Here is a 15,009-nt window from a genome sequence, read left to right on the forward strand (position 1 = left end):
CCTGCAATGCGTGAGGGTCTTGTGCGCCAGGCGCAAGGCTGCCTGCTGCCTGGCTTGGCCTCTGTGGGCAGTGGGCTCAGTGGGGCTGGAGAGGGGAGTGAGCTGGGCCCAGCGCTCGGCTCTGGCACGTGAGCCCCAGCCACCGCCCCCCCCCCCCCCCCGTGCTGATTCATATAAGGAAGGAGATCCCCTCCCCCCCAGAGCCCTCCCACCCGAGCCCTGGGGCTCACCTTGCTTCTCTGGGGAGGACTGTACCTGCCTCTTGATTATTCAGCTGCCACATGACCGCCGTGGCCCAAGGGAAGGTGTGCGGAGGGGACACTTGGTGGCCTGAGCAGGAAATTTCAGAGCCCCGTGTGTCCGCCAGTTTTCCGGCTCTCTCCCTCTGCAAAGAGGCATGTCTCGGACCAGCTCCAGGCGAGAAGACCCAAGGAGCAGGGCAGGCTAGCCGGGGAAATCGGCCACTGGGCTTTGGTGGGGGGAGATGTTTGTTGACAAAGGCTGGCTGGTGCGTGACAGTAACGAAGGGGCTCTTTCCAAATCCCCACGGAAGAGGATGATCCATGTTCTGAGGCCTCTAGTGTGACCGACATTTGGGTGACACTGGAGGGTCCTTGTGATTTCCTCACTGCCGCTTTCCCTGGACACTTGAGACAGCTGACACCTGTCCCTGCCCTCCAGTGGCGGGCACGGTGTGATGGGAAAGGACACCGGGGCAGCTCATCCAGGATGCTGGGGACAAGTAGGGGCCCGGGGAAATCCTGGAGGCTCCCTGAGAAGGTAACATGGAGCTGAGCCTCCGGGAAGGTAGGAATTTTAGGGGGTTGGTCTCTGCCGCTCCCAAGGAAAGACTTCACAGACCCAGGAAAGGGGACCACACACGGGCAGTGCCCGGTACCCTGGCATTTCCCGCACCGTAGAGGACCAGGAGCCCCTGACGGACGAGTGGGTGGGGGTCTGGCAACCTGTCCAGCTGCCCAGGACTCCGAGGCCAGGGCGGAGAGAGCATGTTCACCAGAGGAAGTTTGGACCAACCCACGGAAGCCAACTGCCTCACCGCCGCCTGGGCCGGAAGGCAGAAAGCCAGGCGTCCGTGGGGGTGGCGGGTCACCCGGAGGCTGCCCTCCACAGCTGGGCCGGGCAAGTCCACGAGCGGGTGCTGCCACCCGGTGATGGTCCTTGAAGGTGCTTAAGGCCCCAAAGTAAGACAAACAGAACGCGGATGGAAAGGCCAAGGCGGTGCGTGTGGGGCTGGGCGGCTGCTTCAGCCTCAGGGCAGGCTGGTGGGGGCAGGGCGGGGGGGGGACCTCTGTACGCCTGCCTGAGTGCCCCAAGCCGTGCTCCCCGAGTGACAGGTTCCTGGATCCAGATTTCACGTCCGCTCAAGGGAGGGCCCATCTGGAGGCCACAGGCGGCCTGGGGGCATCTGAGTGAATAGGGCCCAAGGGGAGGGGTGGGCACAGGCCCCCCTGCTCCTAGACGCTGCCCTGCGTGGTCGGTCGCTGGGATCTTCCTCGGTAGACCCCTCCCTCGCCCACAGGCAAGAGGACGGTCTCCACGCCGCCCGGGTCTGGGCTCCGAGGGCTCCAGCGGCCATAGATAGAGGCTGACCCGCCGCAGGGTCTGGGATGAGGCTTCTGCCCTCAGGGGTGCCCTTGCTGGCCCTGGGTCAGCGGCCTTGACCTCTTTGGTGATTGGTTGTCAGGAAAGGTGGGCGCCCCCCCCCCCGTGAAACCTCTGAGGCCCCCTCGGTTACCCCTCAGGTCTTGGACCTGGCGGGAAGCCCGTGGCCGGCTGCATCGTTGTCCCACAGCATGTCCTTTGTGTTTTGCCCCCTTTCTCCCGTGTCCCCTGCTTCTTACCCTCCGTCATCCCTCTACCTGTAGTCTCGCTTCCGGGCGTGGAGGGTGGGGGCCAGGAGCCGTCTCCCCGCGAAGCCCCGGGAGGTCCAGGTGAAGGGGACGGGCGTGTCCCTGACAAACATGTGATTCGCGTGTGACACGCAGACAGGCGGTAGGAATCGCGAGCCAGACGGTCGGACGGTCGCATCTGTAGGGCTCCGCCTGAGACAGAGCCGCGCTTGGTGGTGGGGGCTGCTGGCCGTTCTGAAGGCGCACGCGCACCGCAATCCTTGGCAGGGACAGAAGCGCGTGAAGAGGCAGAAGGCAACCCGATTGTGCTCGTGAGCTCCCATTCGGCCCCACGTGGGGACGGGCACAAGACACCAGCGGCGTCACCAGAGCTGGCACACCGCTCCCACCCACAGCGCGTGGGTGTGTGTGAGGAAGAAGGTGTCCCCAGCAGCGTAACGAGGGGAAGACCCTGCCGGGAGAGCCTACCTGGCGTGAAGCCGACCTGAAAAAGGCGAATCTTGTTTCATAAATTAATGCCATTTCATCGTGGAACATGTGAACATGCTCTTTCCAGAGAAGAAACCTGGAAGGACCCATGGGCCCCAAACCCTCCTCTGGGGAGGGAAGGGGGTCCAGTGCCCCTCTTCCTTCTCGTATTCCCCGGTGTGTTTTGGCTTCTTTTCCCAGGAGCGTGTGCCGCTTTCACTGTAAAATCCCTCGAAATCGCACCGGGTACGAGTGTAGGCCAGGCGGCCGTCGTGTCTGGGCTGACCGAGGCGCTGGGGGTGCCGCTAGCCCTCAGCGACCAGCTTCTCTGGGGTCAGGCAAGTTCCGAACGACCTGGCCTGTGTGTGCGGGGCAGGTCCCCCGCGTGAGCCAGGGCAGAGAAGAATCCCGGAGAAGAGTCTGGGGCGGTCGTGAAGCCATGAACACGCAGAGGCCTTGGCGGGTCAGGCCCCGCCCTGGGAGCTGGCGGAGGGGAGAGGTCACCCAGGTGGTTCTGACCCGAGCCGGGTGCCCGTGACACCTCGGTCCTCTGAGTAAGTCGGCGACGTGGCAGGACAGACCCTCTGACTTGGCTCCTAACACGGGAAGAAGGAACCCGCTGGGCCACACAGCTGCCGCTTCTCTGCGGTGTTTGGTTTCACTCTTGGCTGCAGTTTCCATTAGTTTCTGGGTTTGCTGAGCACAGGGCCCAAGATCCACCCTGGCCACTCCCAGGACGTGTGTCCCGAGGCCCCTCCAGGGCTGGTCAGGGCTGATCAGGGAAAGCACACACTTAATTTCTGGGCGGGGTTGTGCCCATGGACACACAGTGCTGAGTGAGGTCCCACCAGAGGGAAGGGGAGCAGGGGGAGGGGGGAGGGGGGGAGGGGGGAGGGGGAGGTAGGGAGGGGGAGGGGGCAGGGGGAAGCAGGGGGAGCAGAGAGAGGGGAGGGGAGCAGGGGGAGGCAGAGGGAGGCAGAGAGGGGAGGGGGCAGGGGGAGGCAGGGAGAGGGGAGGGGGCAGGGGGAGGCAGGGGGAGCAGAGAGAGGGGAGGGGGTTAGGGGGAGGCAGGGGGAGGCAGAGGGGAGGGGGCAGGGGGAGGCAGGGGGAGGCAGAGAGAGGGGAGGGGGCAGGGGGAGGCAGGGAGGGGGGAGAGGGGAGGAGGGCCGGAGATGCAGGGAGAGGGGGAAGGGGACGCATCAGAGGGGAAGGGAGCAGGGGGAGGCAGAGAGAGGGGGAGGGGCAGGGAGGAGAGGGGAGGAGGGCAGGGGAGGCAGGGAGAGGGGAAGGGGGAGGGGGAGTCAGGAGAGGGGATGCCCCCCCAGGGCTCCTGCAGCCCAGGCCCAGTCCTGTCAACTAGCAGATGTTGGGTGCGGCTTGCGGGGTGTGGGGTGTCGGGTGTGGTTTTTGGGGTGTCGGGTGCGGGGTGTGGGGTGTGGGGCGCAGGCGAACCCTCAGCGGCTAATCGTACCCCTTGCTGGACTGTGTTTAAAGCAGTTGGATGTGCCAACACTGAGTTTGGTGCCATTGGGTTTCTGAGCCAACAGGCTGGCTGGTCGGAAGAAGGCAGCACTTAGGGGGCGCCGGGCACTGTCCTGTTCAGCTCGCGCACGGACAGAATCGGGCACCTGCCAGACCCGGGGCCAGCCCCGCTCAGGCTGCTGACCTGTCCAGGGCAGGAGTCACGTCCCCACGCCCCACGCTCAGGCCACCTGTGACCGAGCAGAGGCGGGGGTCCTGCCTCCAAAACCGTGCACTTCACCTGGGGCATCAGAGGCTAAACCAAATCGACGTGGAAACCGCCGCGTCGTCTGAGCACGGCCAGCAGCGCGTCACCTGAGCAAGACCTGGTCCCCACACGACAAAGCCTGGGACGTCTCCTGGCTGAGCTGCTCTGAGAGGATGGCCGTCCTGCCCGGGACTGCCCTGTGCATCTCCGCGGTCGCGTCTGCGTCTGGCCCGGACGGGTCTCTGGAGGTGCCCTGCGGGGCTGCCTGGGAGTCACGGGGAGCCCCCACCCCCACCCCCACCCAGCCCAGGCCCCATGAGCCTCAGCCAGCAGGTTCCAGTTCTGCTGCTCGTTCTGACCACGCAGCCGTGTCCACGCTGGGGCAGTGGCTCGGGACCCCGGGGTTTAACTGTGCAGCCTGACCCCGAATGACTTCTGCAGGGTGGCAGGTGACAGCCACTGGGTTCCTGACGGGTGGCGGCCGATGGGGACGGAACCCAGAGCAGGCCTCTTCCTGTCTGGCTCATGCCTTTCCCAAGGGAAACGCAGGGACGCGGAACAGTCGAACCCCGAGCGGGCAGAGGTCGCCGGCAGGGCTCAGGGGGACAGAATTACTCCAGATTACGCCTCTTGGGAATTTTTTAAGAAGAACGAAGACGGGGGTTCCCACCATTCTCGCAAGAGTGGGGGCAGCATAGAGTGCATCCTGGGAGTTCAGGGAAATCCTCAAACCGCTCAGGGCCTCTCGGGGATTCTCCCATGAGGGATGCGAGGTTACTTCGGAGCGTGTCCTGATGAGACCCGGCCGCCCCAGCCACCCCTGACCTTCTCGTCCGGTGCCCCGGCTTCCACGAGAGCCGATGGCAGGTCCCGTGTGATAAATATACTCCCAGACCAAACTGCCTGATACACCTTGTCTGCCTCTGGGGGAAATTAAACAGACTATAAGGTCTATTAAAATTTTATTGGTGTGAGATCTTTTTCCAATTGCCTTTTAGAAAGAATATTGATCTGTTAACCACTTACATACCCACAGGAGTAATTTGAAGAAGTTAAAAAAGAAACCAAACGCTATTCCTTGTGCTGTGAACGTGTTGGCTCTGTGACGTCTTTTTCTGGCTAAATCTGCACCTCAGAAGACAGTGTCCCTGTGATCTGGAGTAACGGCCTCGGGTGCCAGGCTTCAAGCAAACAAGACAAGACCTACTTTAAACAACAGTGCGCAGTCTCCGTGTGTGCGCTTACGGGGAATGTCACATGGTGTCTTGCTCAAGATGACTCCTTAGATTATACCTGTTGAATAATTTGGGTTTAAAATACTCATCCACGGCCAGGTACACAGTGCCAACACAGTCACCCTGATTCACTGTCCCAGGGCACAGATGGACAGGTGGCGGCCAGAGCTGTTGAACCCTCCGGGGCTGAGGGCCGTGCAGTGCACGCAGGAGAGGGGGAGTCCGAGCACCGTTACGGGGAGAAGGCCCCAGCCCAAGGCCCGAGCGCGGGACACATCAGTGCCCTTGCCTGGGTGGGCTGGATCCGTACCTGGGCCTGTGAGGCCCACGTTTTGTGTGTATACTTACTGAAGGGCTGTTTCTGTAAACATGGGTTTGAGTGGGGCTCCTGGGGCCCCTCGAGGGGCCATTTGGGGGCGGTAGGGAAGGGGTGAGGGTGAAAGGACTCTGTCCCCGCACGCGGCTCAGTCCTCAGAGTCGGGGCTGCAGGCTGACGATCCTCACACCTGCCCTTTTCGTACGCTTGTAGGCACCAGCCTCCCTGGGCATTTGGGGCAAGTGGCCTGGGAATACGTGGGGGAGGGCGGGAGGGGGTGCTCAGGCGGGGCTCCCAGAAGCCTCCAGGCTTACCTGGGCCCCAGGGCCGCCCAGGCTGCACTGCCCAGGCTGGGTCACATCTCGGTCATCCTGGAGACCTTGAGGAGGGATCAGCCCTCCCTGCCCCATGGAATGGACCCGGAGGCTGGGGTCCACAGCCCCGTCTCCCCCTAAAACGAGGGAGTGGACCCAGGGTGGCATCGGGCTCTCCAGCTGGGGCTCCGAGTGGGAGTCTCAGCCCCAGGGGCAGCCCCGTGAACGATGCCCTGGGCCTGACCACTTTGGGGTGGGGGTGGGGGGGAGGTCGAACCCTCTTCTGCCTCCCCCGGGTCTCCGCCCCTCCCCAGCTCATATGTGCCTCTTTCCGTTTGGGCTTCCAGCCCCTAACCCTGTGGTTTTTCAGCAAGCCAGCCTCGAACCTCTGCTCCTGGGTCAAGAGGAAGGAAGGTGCCAGGGTCCCAGAGCCCCTGGGCTATTGCACCTGCTACCCTGGAGGCCGGGCCAGGGAGGACGGCAGGTGGCCGGCTCTGCGTCCTGCAGCCAGGAGCGTGCAGGGCCCAGGCCAGTCGGCGCGGGATCCGCTGCCCCTCCCACCCACCTGGCCCGAGCCCCCCTCACCCGGCAGTCCTGCGGCATCTGCTGGTCGCTCGGTGGCCCCTGAGCCCGCGGGCACCATCCCTGAGCCCCGTGCTCCTCCCGGCCCCCCGTGAGCCAGTTCCGTGCTCACCTGGCCCCCCCCAGACCTGCCGTTTGGAGAGGTGGGTCTGACTCCATGCGGTTTGGATCCAGAACCTGGCGTTTTGGCCATGATGACAGACGAAAGTCACACGTGATGCCAGAAAACTGTGTAAAATGTTTGCGGGGCAAAACCCATCACGGTAAGACAGACCCCACGGCGAATGGACAGCTGGGAAGGATGTTTCGGTGTCTGCGACAGAAAAGATTAGTGTCCGTATGGGAGAGAACTAGGCGCTAATAGCAGAAAGGGAAGCCGATGGGCCCAGTAGAGGGACAAATCACGAACAGGAAATCCAACCGGGCGCGGGACACATTGCCTCCTGGGTGGAGAAAATCCCACTTGCAAGCCAGGAGCTGCTCCCCGACCTCGGCCGGCCTCCCCCACGGACCCTCATCTCAAACTGGAGGCTCCCCGGGGAGCCTCTGGCTCAGCCGATGGCCCTTGGTCCCCTATCGCCCGGGGCTGGGCGTCCCCATCGCCTCCCGTGTCCCCGGCCCAGGCAAGGGGGAGGGCCTGGGGGACCCCGGATCTCAGGCCACCGGGCTGAGGGCAGCCGCCTCCGTCTGAACACCGTCTCCCGCCTCTTGTCACAAAGAATTAAACTCTGTAATAAGAAAATGTCCCCTGTAATTTGGCCCATCGGCTTCATCCCGGCCATTAGCCAAGCGCACGGGGGTATTAATCTAGTCATCTCCTTCTGGTCTCAATGAATTGTGATAAAAATGTCAAACAATTAGATTATACTGGCCAACAGCGCGGAGTGATTGAGCGGCGAGGCAGGGCGCGTCCCTTGAATCACCCTGACGATGGCAGCCGTGCGGGGCGATAAATCCGCCTTCACGGCGGGCACCAGTGTCAGCAGCATGGGGCAGAAAACCAAGGCTGGGGGCCCGGGTGCCGGGGGGTGGGGGTGGGGGCGGGACAAGGGGTGACGAGGAGGGGCGACGCTCAGGGAGGCGGGAGCAGGTCCTCCCAGGGTCCGCAGGCCCCCCGAGGTCCAGGCCTGCAGCCTCGCGGGGGCCCGTGCCCGTGCGCGCGGCCGGGCCCAGAGCCGGGCGCGGGCGGCAGGGCGGGTGGACCCACGACAGGCCTGCCCTTCCCCGGAATGGCACTGTGGCCTCTTCCTCTGTGTGAGGGTGAGGACACGTTGAAAATTGATTTCTGTTGGAAATGGGATAATTAAACTGGTTGTTTCTATCTCCATCATCGTCATAATAAAACGAGGGGACAGCAGGGTTGCCCGTGGCGTGAAGTAATATTGTCCGTCTTAATGCAAGGGAGCGTTAATTGAATACAAATGGCCTTCCCTGAAGCTGCTCAGTTATATTTCAGAGATATGGGATAATGATGCCAGTTAATCATTTTTACAAGATACAAAATTACTGGCTCCTCTGGGAAGATCATTAAGGAAAACAATTGTTCACAGCAATTGAAAATAGAGTTTTAATTATTTAATACAGAAATTAAACTATTGGAGACCGGTGCTGGATGAGGGAGCTTAATAGACATTGACGCACAAGGGTCTGCGGACGTCTCAGCTTTATTAACCCGCCTAATTTCTTCGTCCACATCCACCCGGGGGGCCCGCTTCGGCCGTGACTGTGAATTTCCTGCCTGCGGAGGAGGGCCGGCCCGGTGCCCGAGGCCCTGGCAGACGGGTGCCCGCTGGGACCACAGACTTCCCATCCCAGGAGGACTGGCTGGCAGCCGCAGGGAGGGACCCAGGAGCCCAGAGCGCCAGCCAGGATGGCCGGAGGCCGGGGAGGCGGTGGGCGCTGAGACAAGTGGGGCCTGTGGCGGCCACGTCCCAGAGGATGGACCTCAGCTGTGCCTGGGTGACGCTGTTCCGCGGGGACGAGGTTGACACAGGTCCCGGGGCCGCGGGACCCGCCTTACAGGTGGCACGGATGCGAGCCCCGCGGGGGTCCTGGCCGGAGCGAGGTGCCGACCCCGGCTGACCCGGGCCCCGGGCCCACGTCCGCGGTGAGGCGGGAGCCCCACGCTGCCCTGGCCCATCTGCGGGGACCCCCCTCCGTGCCCAGAGGCCCCCCCGTCCGGCCGTGCTGGGTCTCCCGCGTCGGCAAGCGGCCCGTTGGAGGGCGGAGATGCTTTAACGAGAATTCTGATTTGCACAACTTGAAATGGGGGGTCCTGCGTGGTGCCGAGGGAGAACACAGGAGACGGGCTGACCGCACGCCGGGAGCGGGCTGGAGAGACATCCAGCGGTCCGTCAGAACGTCGTGTGTGGGCTGTGAGTACAAATTGCCTACAGTAGAACATATTGTTTAAAAAAAGTCCTTGTTTTGAAAACATGGAAATCACCATTTTCAAGACATAAATTAATAAATGGAACTTGTAAAAAGGCGACTGACAAGCAGAGAACATGTCGGAGTTTGCAAGGTGCTGCAAGTGAGGGGCCCGTCGCGGCCGGCCTGGGGTGGGGGGGGGAGGGCGACACGCGGGTCTGAGGTCCAAGCCCTGGAGCTGTGCTTCCCAGAGGAGAAGACGGGGCTCGAGACGAGAGCGACCGGCTCAAGGTCAGACTCCCCTCTGGCCGCCCCCCACCCCCCGCCCCGCGAGGGTCACCCCGTGCAGGGAAGGCAGGGCCGGGGCGTGGGCACAGCGGTCTCCTGGAGCCTCAGAGCCCTCGCGACATTCTGAACGTGCAGATCTGGTCCCACTTCCTGGGAGGGCTGTCCGGTTCCAATTACGTTCTGTCTTTTATCACCAATAAATTCCAAGTGATCCTTTCTCTCCTTATAGTTTTTAGGGTTACAGAAATTCCACCTTTGCAATTTTTTCATGCTTGAATATATTACGGAATGCCACTTGTGTTACAGAAGCTAATTGATAATGTGATTTGTTATGTTGCTGGGGCATAATTCAGAAAGTTATTTCACAGCCTCCCGTGCCCGGACCGGCGCTCACGTTCCATCTCGCTCACGGGAGCAGACACACCAGAAGGAAAAAAATGTGGTCCTGCACGGATGAAATATTTCCAGAGGCTTTTATTCTTGTTGTTTGGGTGCGTGCCAACATCTTTCTAGAAGGAAGCTCATATATCCAAGGCTGCCCTGATTTGAATTTATTCCCCGATCATTAGTTAGCTTCTTTTGTTAACTGGAAGAAGTATGTGTATGTGTTGGAGAAAAGGAAAAAAAATTAAACAAAAAGAGGGGAATCACCACCTCTCGATGTTATCAAAGATGAGTTGTTTTTCGACTTTTTATGCTGAATGATGATGCGCAGGCAGTTGTGAGCATAGTGTCGACGGCACCTTTCCCACCGCTTCCCCAGGGGTGGCTGCTGAAGCCGGAGGCCAGACCCGCAGGCGCAGCACCGCGCGCCGGCCGCGGACCGCGCTCCCTTTGGCCGGGTCGGCAGGGGCCGGAGCTCCTGTGTGTGCAGCTCTGTGCGGTGGTTTCTGGCTCACAGATCTCTGGCCGCTCCCGGACGCCCTCCTGCTCCCCCCAGGCACTGGTGTGCCTGTCCCCGGCAGCACCAGTCTGTCCTTCCGCTCTGCGGTTTTGTCACCTTGAGAGCGTTGCGTAAATGGCATCTTCTGGTGTCTGACCTCGCCGGTAGGGGCTCCCGCACTCCGCGTGGTGCTTCTGAAGTCCCTGCAGGGGTCAGTGGTTCCCTCCTCATTTGAGCTCCACGGATAAATGCCCAGAGCCGGTCTAACCTTCACAGGCGAGGCACACTCGGGCGGTCTCGAGCGTTTGCTCCAATGGAGCAAAGCCGCTGTAAGCAGGCAGGCGCGGGTGTGTGCACGGCGTCTCGTGTCTCTGGGACGCGCTCTCGCGCTGACCGTGTGCAGAGTTCCCGGGAAACGGTCGTCCTGAGGGGCTGCACCGTCCCACCTGCCCGCCCGTCCCCCCGCACCTTCCCTAGCATTTGCTGTGGTCACTACTGTTTAGTTCAGCAGCCTCGGTCGGTGCACTGGGATACCTCGCGGTGGCCGTTTTCCGTGCTTTTCGCCTCGGTACTTGGCCTGTCCTAGGCCCCAACCCAGGAGGTCCCGGTGCCGACCCCCCTGGCCCAGAGCAGGGAGGCCGTGCTGCCGCGGGCAAAGGTTTGCCACCAGCGTCCAGGACTCGGGGTCGGGAGGACGTACAACCGCCTGCCTGCCTCGCGTGCGCCAGGGGACAAACCCTCGAGCATTGTACCGTGTCTGCTTAGCTCCCGAGCCTCGGCCCAGATGGTGACCAGTGGTCACTTGGCCTGAGACCTGGCATCCTCTGGCCTTTGGGTGGCTGCCTCTGGCTCCCAGGTGGCCCCAGAGCCAGCGCTCAGAGGCCTGGAGAGGGCGTTCTCAGTGGCCCCCAGGGCCAGCGTGCCCGGGCCTTGCTGCCGGGCTCCTGGGGACAAAGACACTCTGTGGCCTGGCCTTGGCAGATGTCCGAGGGGCTGCTGGCCAGGACGCAGTGCCTGGGGAGATTTGACCCTCCCCCTCCGCCCCGCCCACGGACCCTCTACCGGGGTTGGCTTCACCCCAGAGACACATGGAGCTGGCTCTCCCTTACCCCTTGGCCGCAGCCTGGGAGACCCCTGGGACACGCGAGGCTCCCCGTGGGCCAGGACAGCACCTGTCTTCCTGCCACCCTCAACTCTGGCCGGTGTCCAACCCTGGGACAGTGGCTTCTCCCGGGGCCGTCCTTGCGTGTGGTGCTGCCCACGGCGGGGGGGGGGGGCTGGAAGTCCAGCTTTGGGGGAGGTGACGTGGCTGTGTGTCCCACACTGGGGAACTCCAGCGCACATGTGGTTGCCCCACACGGAGCCTCCGGGTGCCTCCTGGGGGCCCGGCCTCAAGGGCACGTCCACGGGCACCTCCTGCTGGCCTCCTCCGGGCTTGACTTCATTCGTTCATGCATTCACTCAGCAAATATTGGCTGGACCCCGCCACAGCATGGTGCCAGACCGAGCGCCCCCCCCAGGGACTCGAGCCAAGCTGCGTACCCGGGGTCACAGAAACCACACCACAGATGCCACACCACAGTGATTTAGTCGTTTTTACTAAAGCACATAAACTTCCAGGAGCCAGGGCGTGGCAGCCAGGGTGGGCCTCCGGGGACCGTGAGCCTCACCCCAGGGAGCCTGTCTTCCAAAGGGCCCACCTGCTGCTGAGGACCCGTGGGAGGCGGTGGCCACCCCTTGTCCCAGCCCCTAGCCCCGCCTCCAGGCGGCCCCCTCCACCACGGGACTATTGGGAACGCCCGGGGCAGGGGAGGGATCTGGGGGTCGGGCAGCTGTGGGGCCAGCCCTGATGCACCCCTCGCCCCACCCACCCTGCGGAGCCCCCAGAGGCATCCCCTCCCCTCCACGAGGGTCTGGTGCATGCGGCGGGGGGGGGGGGGGCGGAACGGAGGCAGCCCCAGAGGCAGCCAGACCGGGAGGCCCTGGCGTGACCCTGCGCAGAACTGGGACTCGGGGACAAGGCCGCTGGAGGAGGGGCGCCTACGGGTGGGGTGGGGAGGGGTGGGCGGTGGGTCCTCAGAGGGGCCGTCGAGGTCCGTGTCCTCGGGGAGTCACCCAATGGCCAGGTGTGGCAGCCCATACAGGACCGAGTTGAGGGCGACGGGGAGCCGCTCGGAGCCACGCAGCTGTGGCTGGAAGGACGGCAGCTGGTCCTTGGAGGTCCACGGAGACTCATCTGAGGACGGCACAGCTCACTGGGGGCAGGACGCCCGGGGCCCGAGAGAGGCTCATGCACGCCGGGGGCGGGGGTGCTCCCGACCCTGCCTCCAGACGTAGCCCCGAACACGGGCCCTGCCGCACGCCCACACCCGGGACACCGAGTGTCCCCACCCCCCGTCCCCTCCGCACGACCTCCCCGCTCTGAGTGTGAGGCGTCCAGAAGCTTCCAGCAGCTCGGGGCCTCCTCCTGCACCAGCTGGCCGCCACCACTAACTGGGGGCAGGGCATGCATGACAATCACGGTGCTGTCCCTTCCTTTCAATGCGCATCAATGCGGGATCACGGAGCACGCAGGAGCCACGGCTTCCTCTCCTGCCGCCCCCAGCGCAAGTCAGCGGCTCCTCCGCCACCGGCTCTTTCTAGACGCCATCGACCTTCATGCACCTGCTGACGCCAGGCCCTCCCTCCCTCCTCCATCCACTGAAGCCACGCTTATCGTTTGGCACTGCGTTCTGGGCACCGGGGACCACGTAACCCCTTGTGCTGTTTGTCTGAAGACTTCGTGGTAAGTCACCCTGGGATAAACCTCTCCTAGTTACGGCAGACTGTTCCTTTAACGCGCTGCTCGAGCTATGGCTGGTGTCGTGTTTATTTTCAGCCCCAGCACCTTACGTGAAGGTGTGAAGGGGTGTCTGTCTGCTCTGAAGGACAAAGTCCCGGGGCCCCCGCTCCCAGGGAGCACACCTGGGCTTTCAGAACTTATGTGACTTGGACGGTTCTAAAGACAGACGGGCAGTTCTAACAGCCAGGGTGCCTCCCTTAAGGACTTAGGACGCCAGGCGTCCCTGAGGCTGCTGTCAGCCTGTGCAGAGACAGGAGGCAGACACCTAGCCTGCAGGGCTGCGGGGCTGCGGGGCTGCGGGGCTGCGGGGCTGCGGGCAGGGACACGGGGCTGTGGGGCTGCGGGGCTGCAGGGACACTGGCAGAGACGAGGGGCGGGGACACAGGCCGGGAGGTGGCCCTGCATGGCAGAGGATGAGCGGGGATGTGGAACAGCTTCCGTTACCATGGTTGTTCGTGTCCCCAGCTCCCGTCTGCCGAAGGAGATGGGCGGCCCTCCCGATGGGCCTGCCAGCTGTCAACAGATCTAGGAAAGAAACATCCTCAGGCTGGCCAGGGACCCCGCCGGCAGGCTCCCGGGGAGGGGACGGCCGCGCCCACTCACTTTCCCACAGGACGCTGGCCCGCAGCGCGTTGTCCTGCAGGAAGGTCGGCCACTGGTTTGCCAGGATGCTCCTGACCCCCACCAGACTCAGAAGGACGGCAGTCTCGACGGGCCTCTCCAGGGACAGCTGGGCCACACTGCGGGGACCACGATCCAGTGTGACCGCCTGAACCGTCCCCAGTGCACAGCCCGAATAGCACCAAGTGGGGCACGTGTCCTTCGATGGACAGCTCTCCGAGTTCTTGGAAGAATCGAGAACGCATTCCCACCCCCCACCCCGCCCGCCTCGGCAGATTAAACGTCATCTAACAAGAAGCATCCAGAGTGCTGCCAGATCCTTCCGGACCACTCCCAGCATGGCAGTGGAGCCAGGAGTCGCGGCATCCGTCGTGAGGCGGGGGCCCTGCTGCGCCACCTCGGCGGCCCCCCCGGCCCTGTGGGGAGCCCTGAAGCCGGGGCACCCTCCCAGCTGCCGCCCTCTGTCCTCGGGGTCTGCGTTGGGGCTGCCCTCCCGCCTCCACAACGCCCCCGCCAGACTCTTCCAGGGAAGGGGTCGGGGCAGACTGCGGAGTCCTGGCTCCCTCGTGGGGGGCTGTCTCCCCCCCACGCCCCCCGGCCCCCACCACGAGCCCCCAGTCAGGGATGTGGAGGCGGGGCCGCTGGCACGGGGCGGGGGCGGGGGGGACATCGGGCACCTCTTGCTGTCCGAGTGCTCCGTGTGCCGCTGCATGCTCGCGTAGGACCTCGTCAGGTCCAGCAGGACCATCATCTGGCACTCTGCGGGACCCAGGAGGCAGAGCTCAGCCGCCGCGCGCCCAGGTGGAGGAGGCCAGCGGCCTCGCCCGGCTGGGGCTTGACGTCCACGGGCCCTCTTCCAAGGCCCCCCGGCCACCTGAGCCCACGGGCGCAGCATTTGCTTCGGGAACCCACACCCTTCACAGGCCCCTGGTGCCAGCGGGCTGGGCTGGGCGGCACCCTCTGGGCCGCGGCCTGGCCCCCCTGCTCAGCAGAGGCTCTCGGCCCCGGTCTTGCTGGGGGAAGGGGGGGCTGGGGGGGGAGGTGGACACACATGGTGAGAGTCGGTCACCCTGGCCCCGTGGGCCCGTGAAACAGGTGCCAGTGCCTGAAGTGTGACACTTGGCTATGGAAGTGCAGGGGGCCACACGGGACAGAGGTGGACTCCCCACTTGCTACGGTGGCCTGGCTGAGGGCGGTTCGGGGGGGCTGCCCCAGGGGCAGGCGGGACCTCCCATGCGTGAGGACAAGCCTTGGTCGGGAATGGGAGGGGGCACCAAGGGTGCTGTCGGCCCCACGCGCGCATGGTGACTTCGCACACCATCTCGTCTGAGAAGGCTTGGAGTTAAGCTTGAGAGGCCTGGTTTCTGCTGCCCTTTGGGGCGAGGACTCTGCCGGGTGGCAGGTTTCTGGGATGGGGCGGTGTGTTGGCCTCACCCCCGTCTCCAGGGGGCTGGGAAGGAGACAGGTACCAGGTGACCGTGTGCGGCGGA

At 63.7% G+C, this 15,009-nt stretch overlaps 1 protein-coding gene across 10 annotated transcripts in view; it reads right to left on the bottom strand.

Annotated features, from left to right (window-relative positions):
* Positions 1-11,637: 11,637 nt before the first annotated feature.
* Positions 11,638-15,009, bottom strand: part of CFAP46 (cilia and flagella associated protein 46) — a 96,739-nt gene continuing 93,367 nt past the window's right edge. For 5 of the 10 annotated variants that reach the window (XM_045040908.1, XM_045040903.1, XM_045040900.1 and 2 more), the window contains 3 exons: positions 14,197-14,278; positions 13,502-13,638; positions 12,908-13,423 (listed from right to left, as the gene is read on the bottom strand). In XM_045040908.1, coding sequence (XP_044896843.1) covers positions 13,164-13,423; positions 13,502-13,638; positions 14,197-14,278 — 479 coding nt within the window. In that variant the 3' untranslated portion in view covers positions 12,908-13,163. Of the gene's footprint in view, positions 12,293-12,907; positions 13,424-13,501; positions 13,639-14,196; positions 14,279-15,009 lie in introns of those variants that run through there. The other 5 variants (XM_045040901.1, XM_045040905.1, XM_045040902.1 and 2 more) reach the window with 5 other exon arrangements.

The sequence above is a fragment of the Felis catus genome, chromosome D2, assembly GCF_018350175.1.
Source record: "Felis catus isolate Fca126 chromosome D2, F.catus_Fca126_mat1.0, whole genome shotgun sequence".
Taxonomy (NCBI): Eukaryota; Metazoa; Chordata; class Mammalia; order Carnivora; family Felidae; genus Felis; species Felis catus.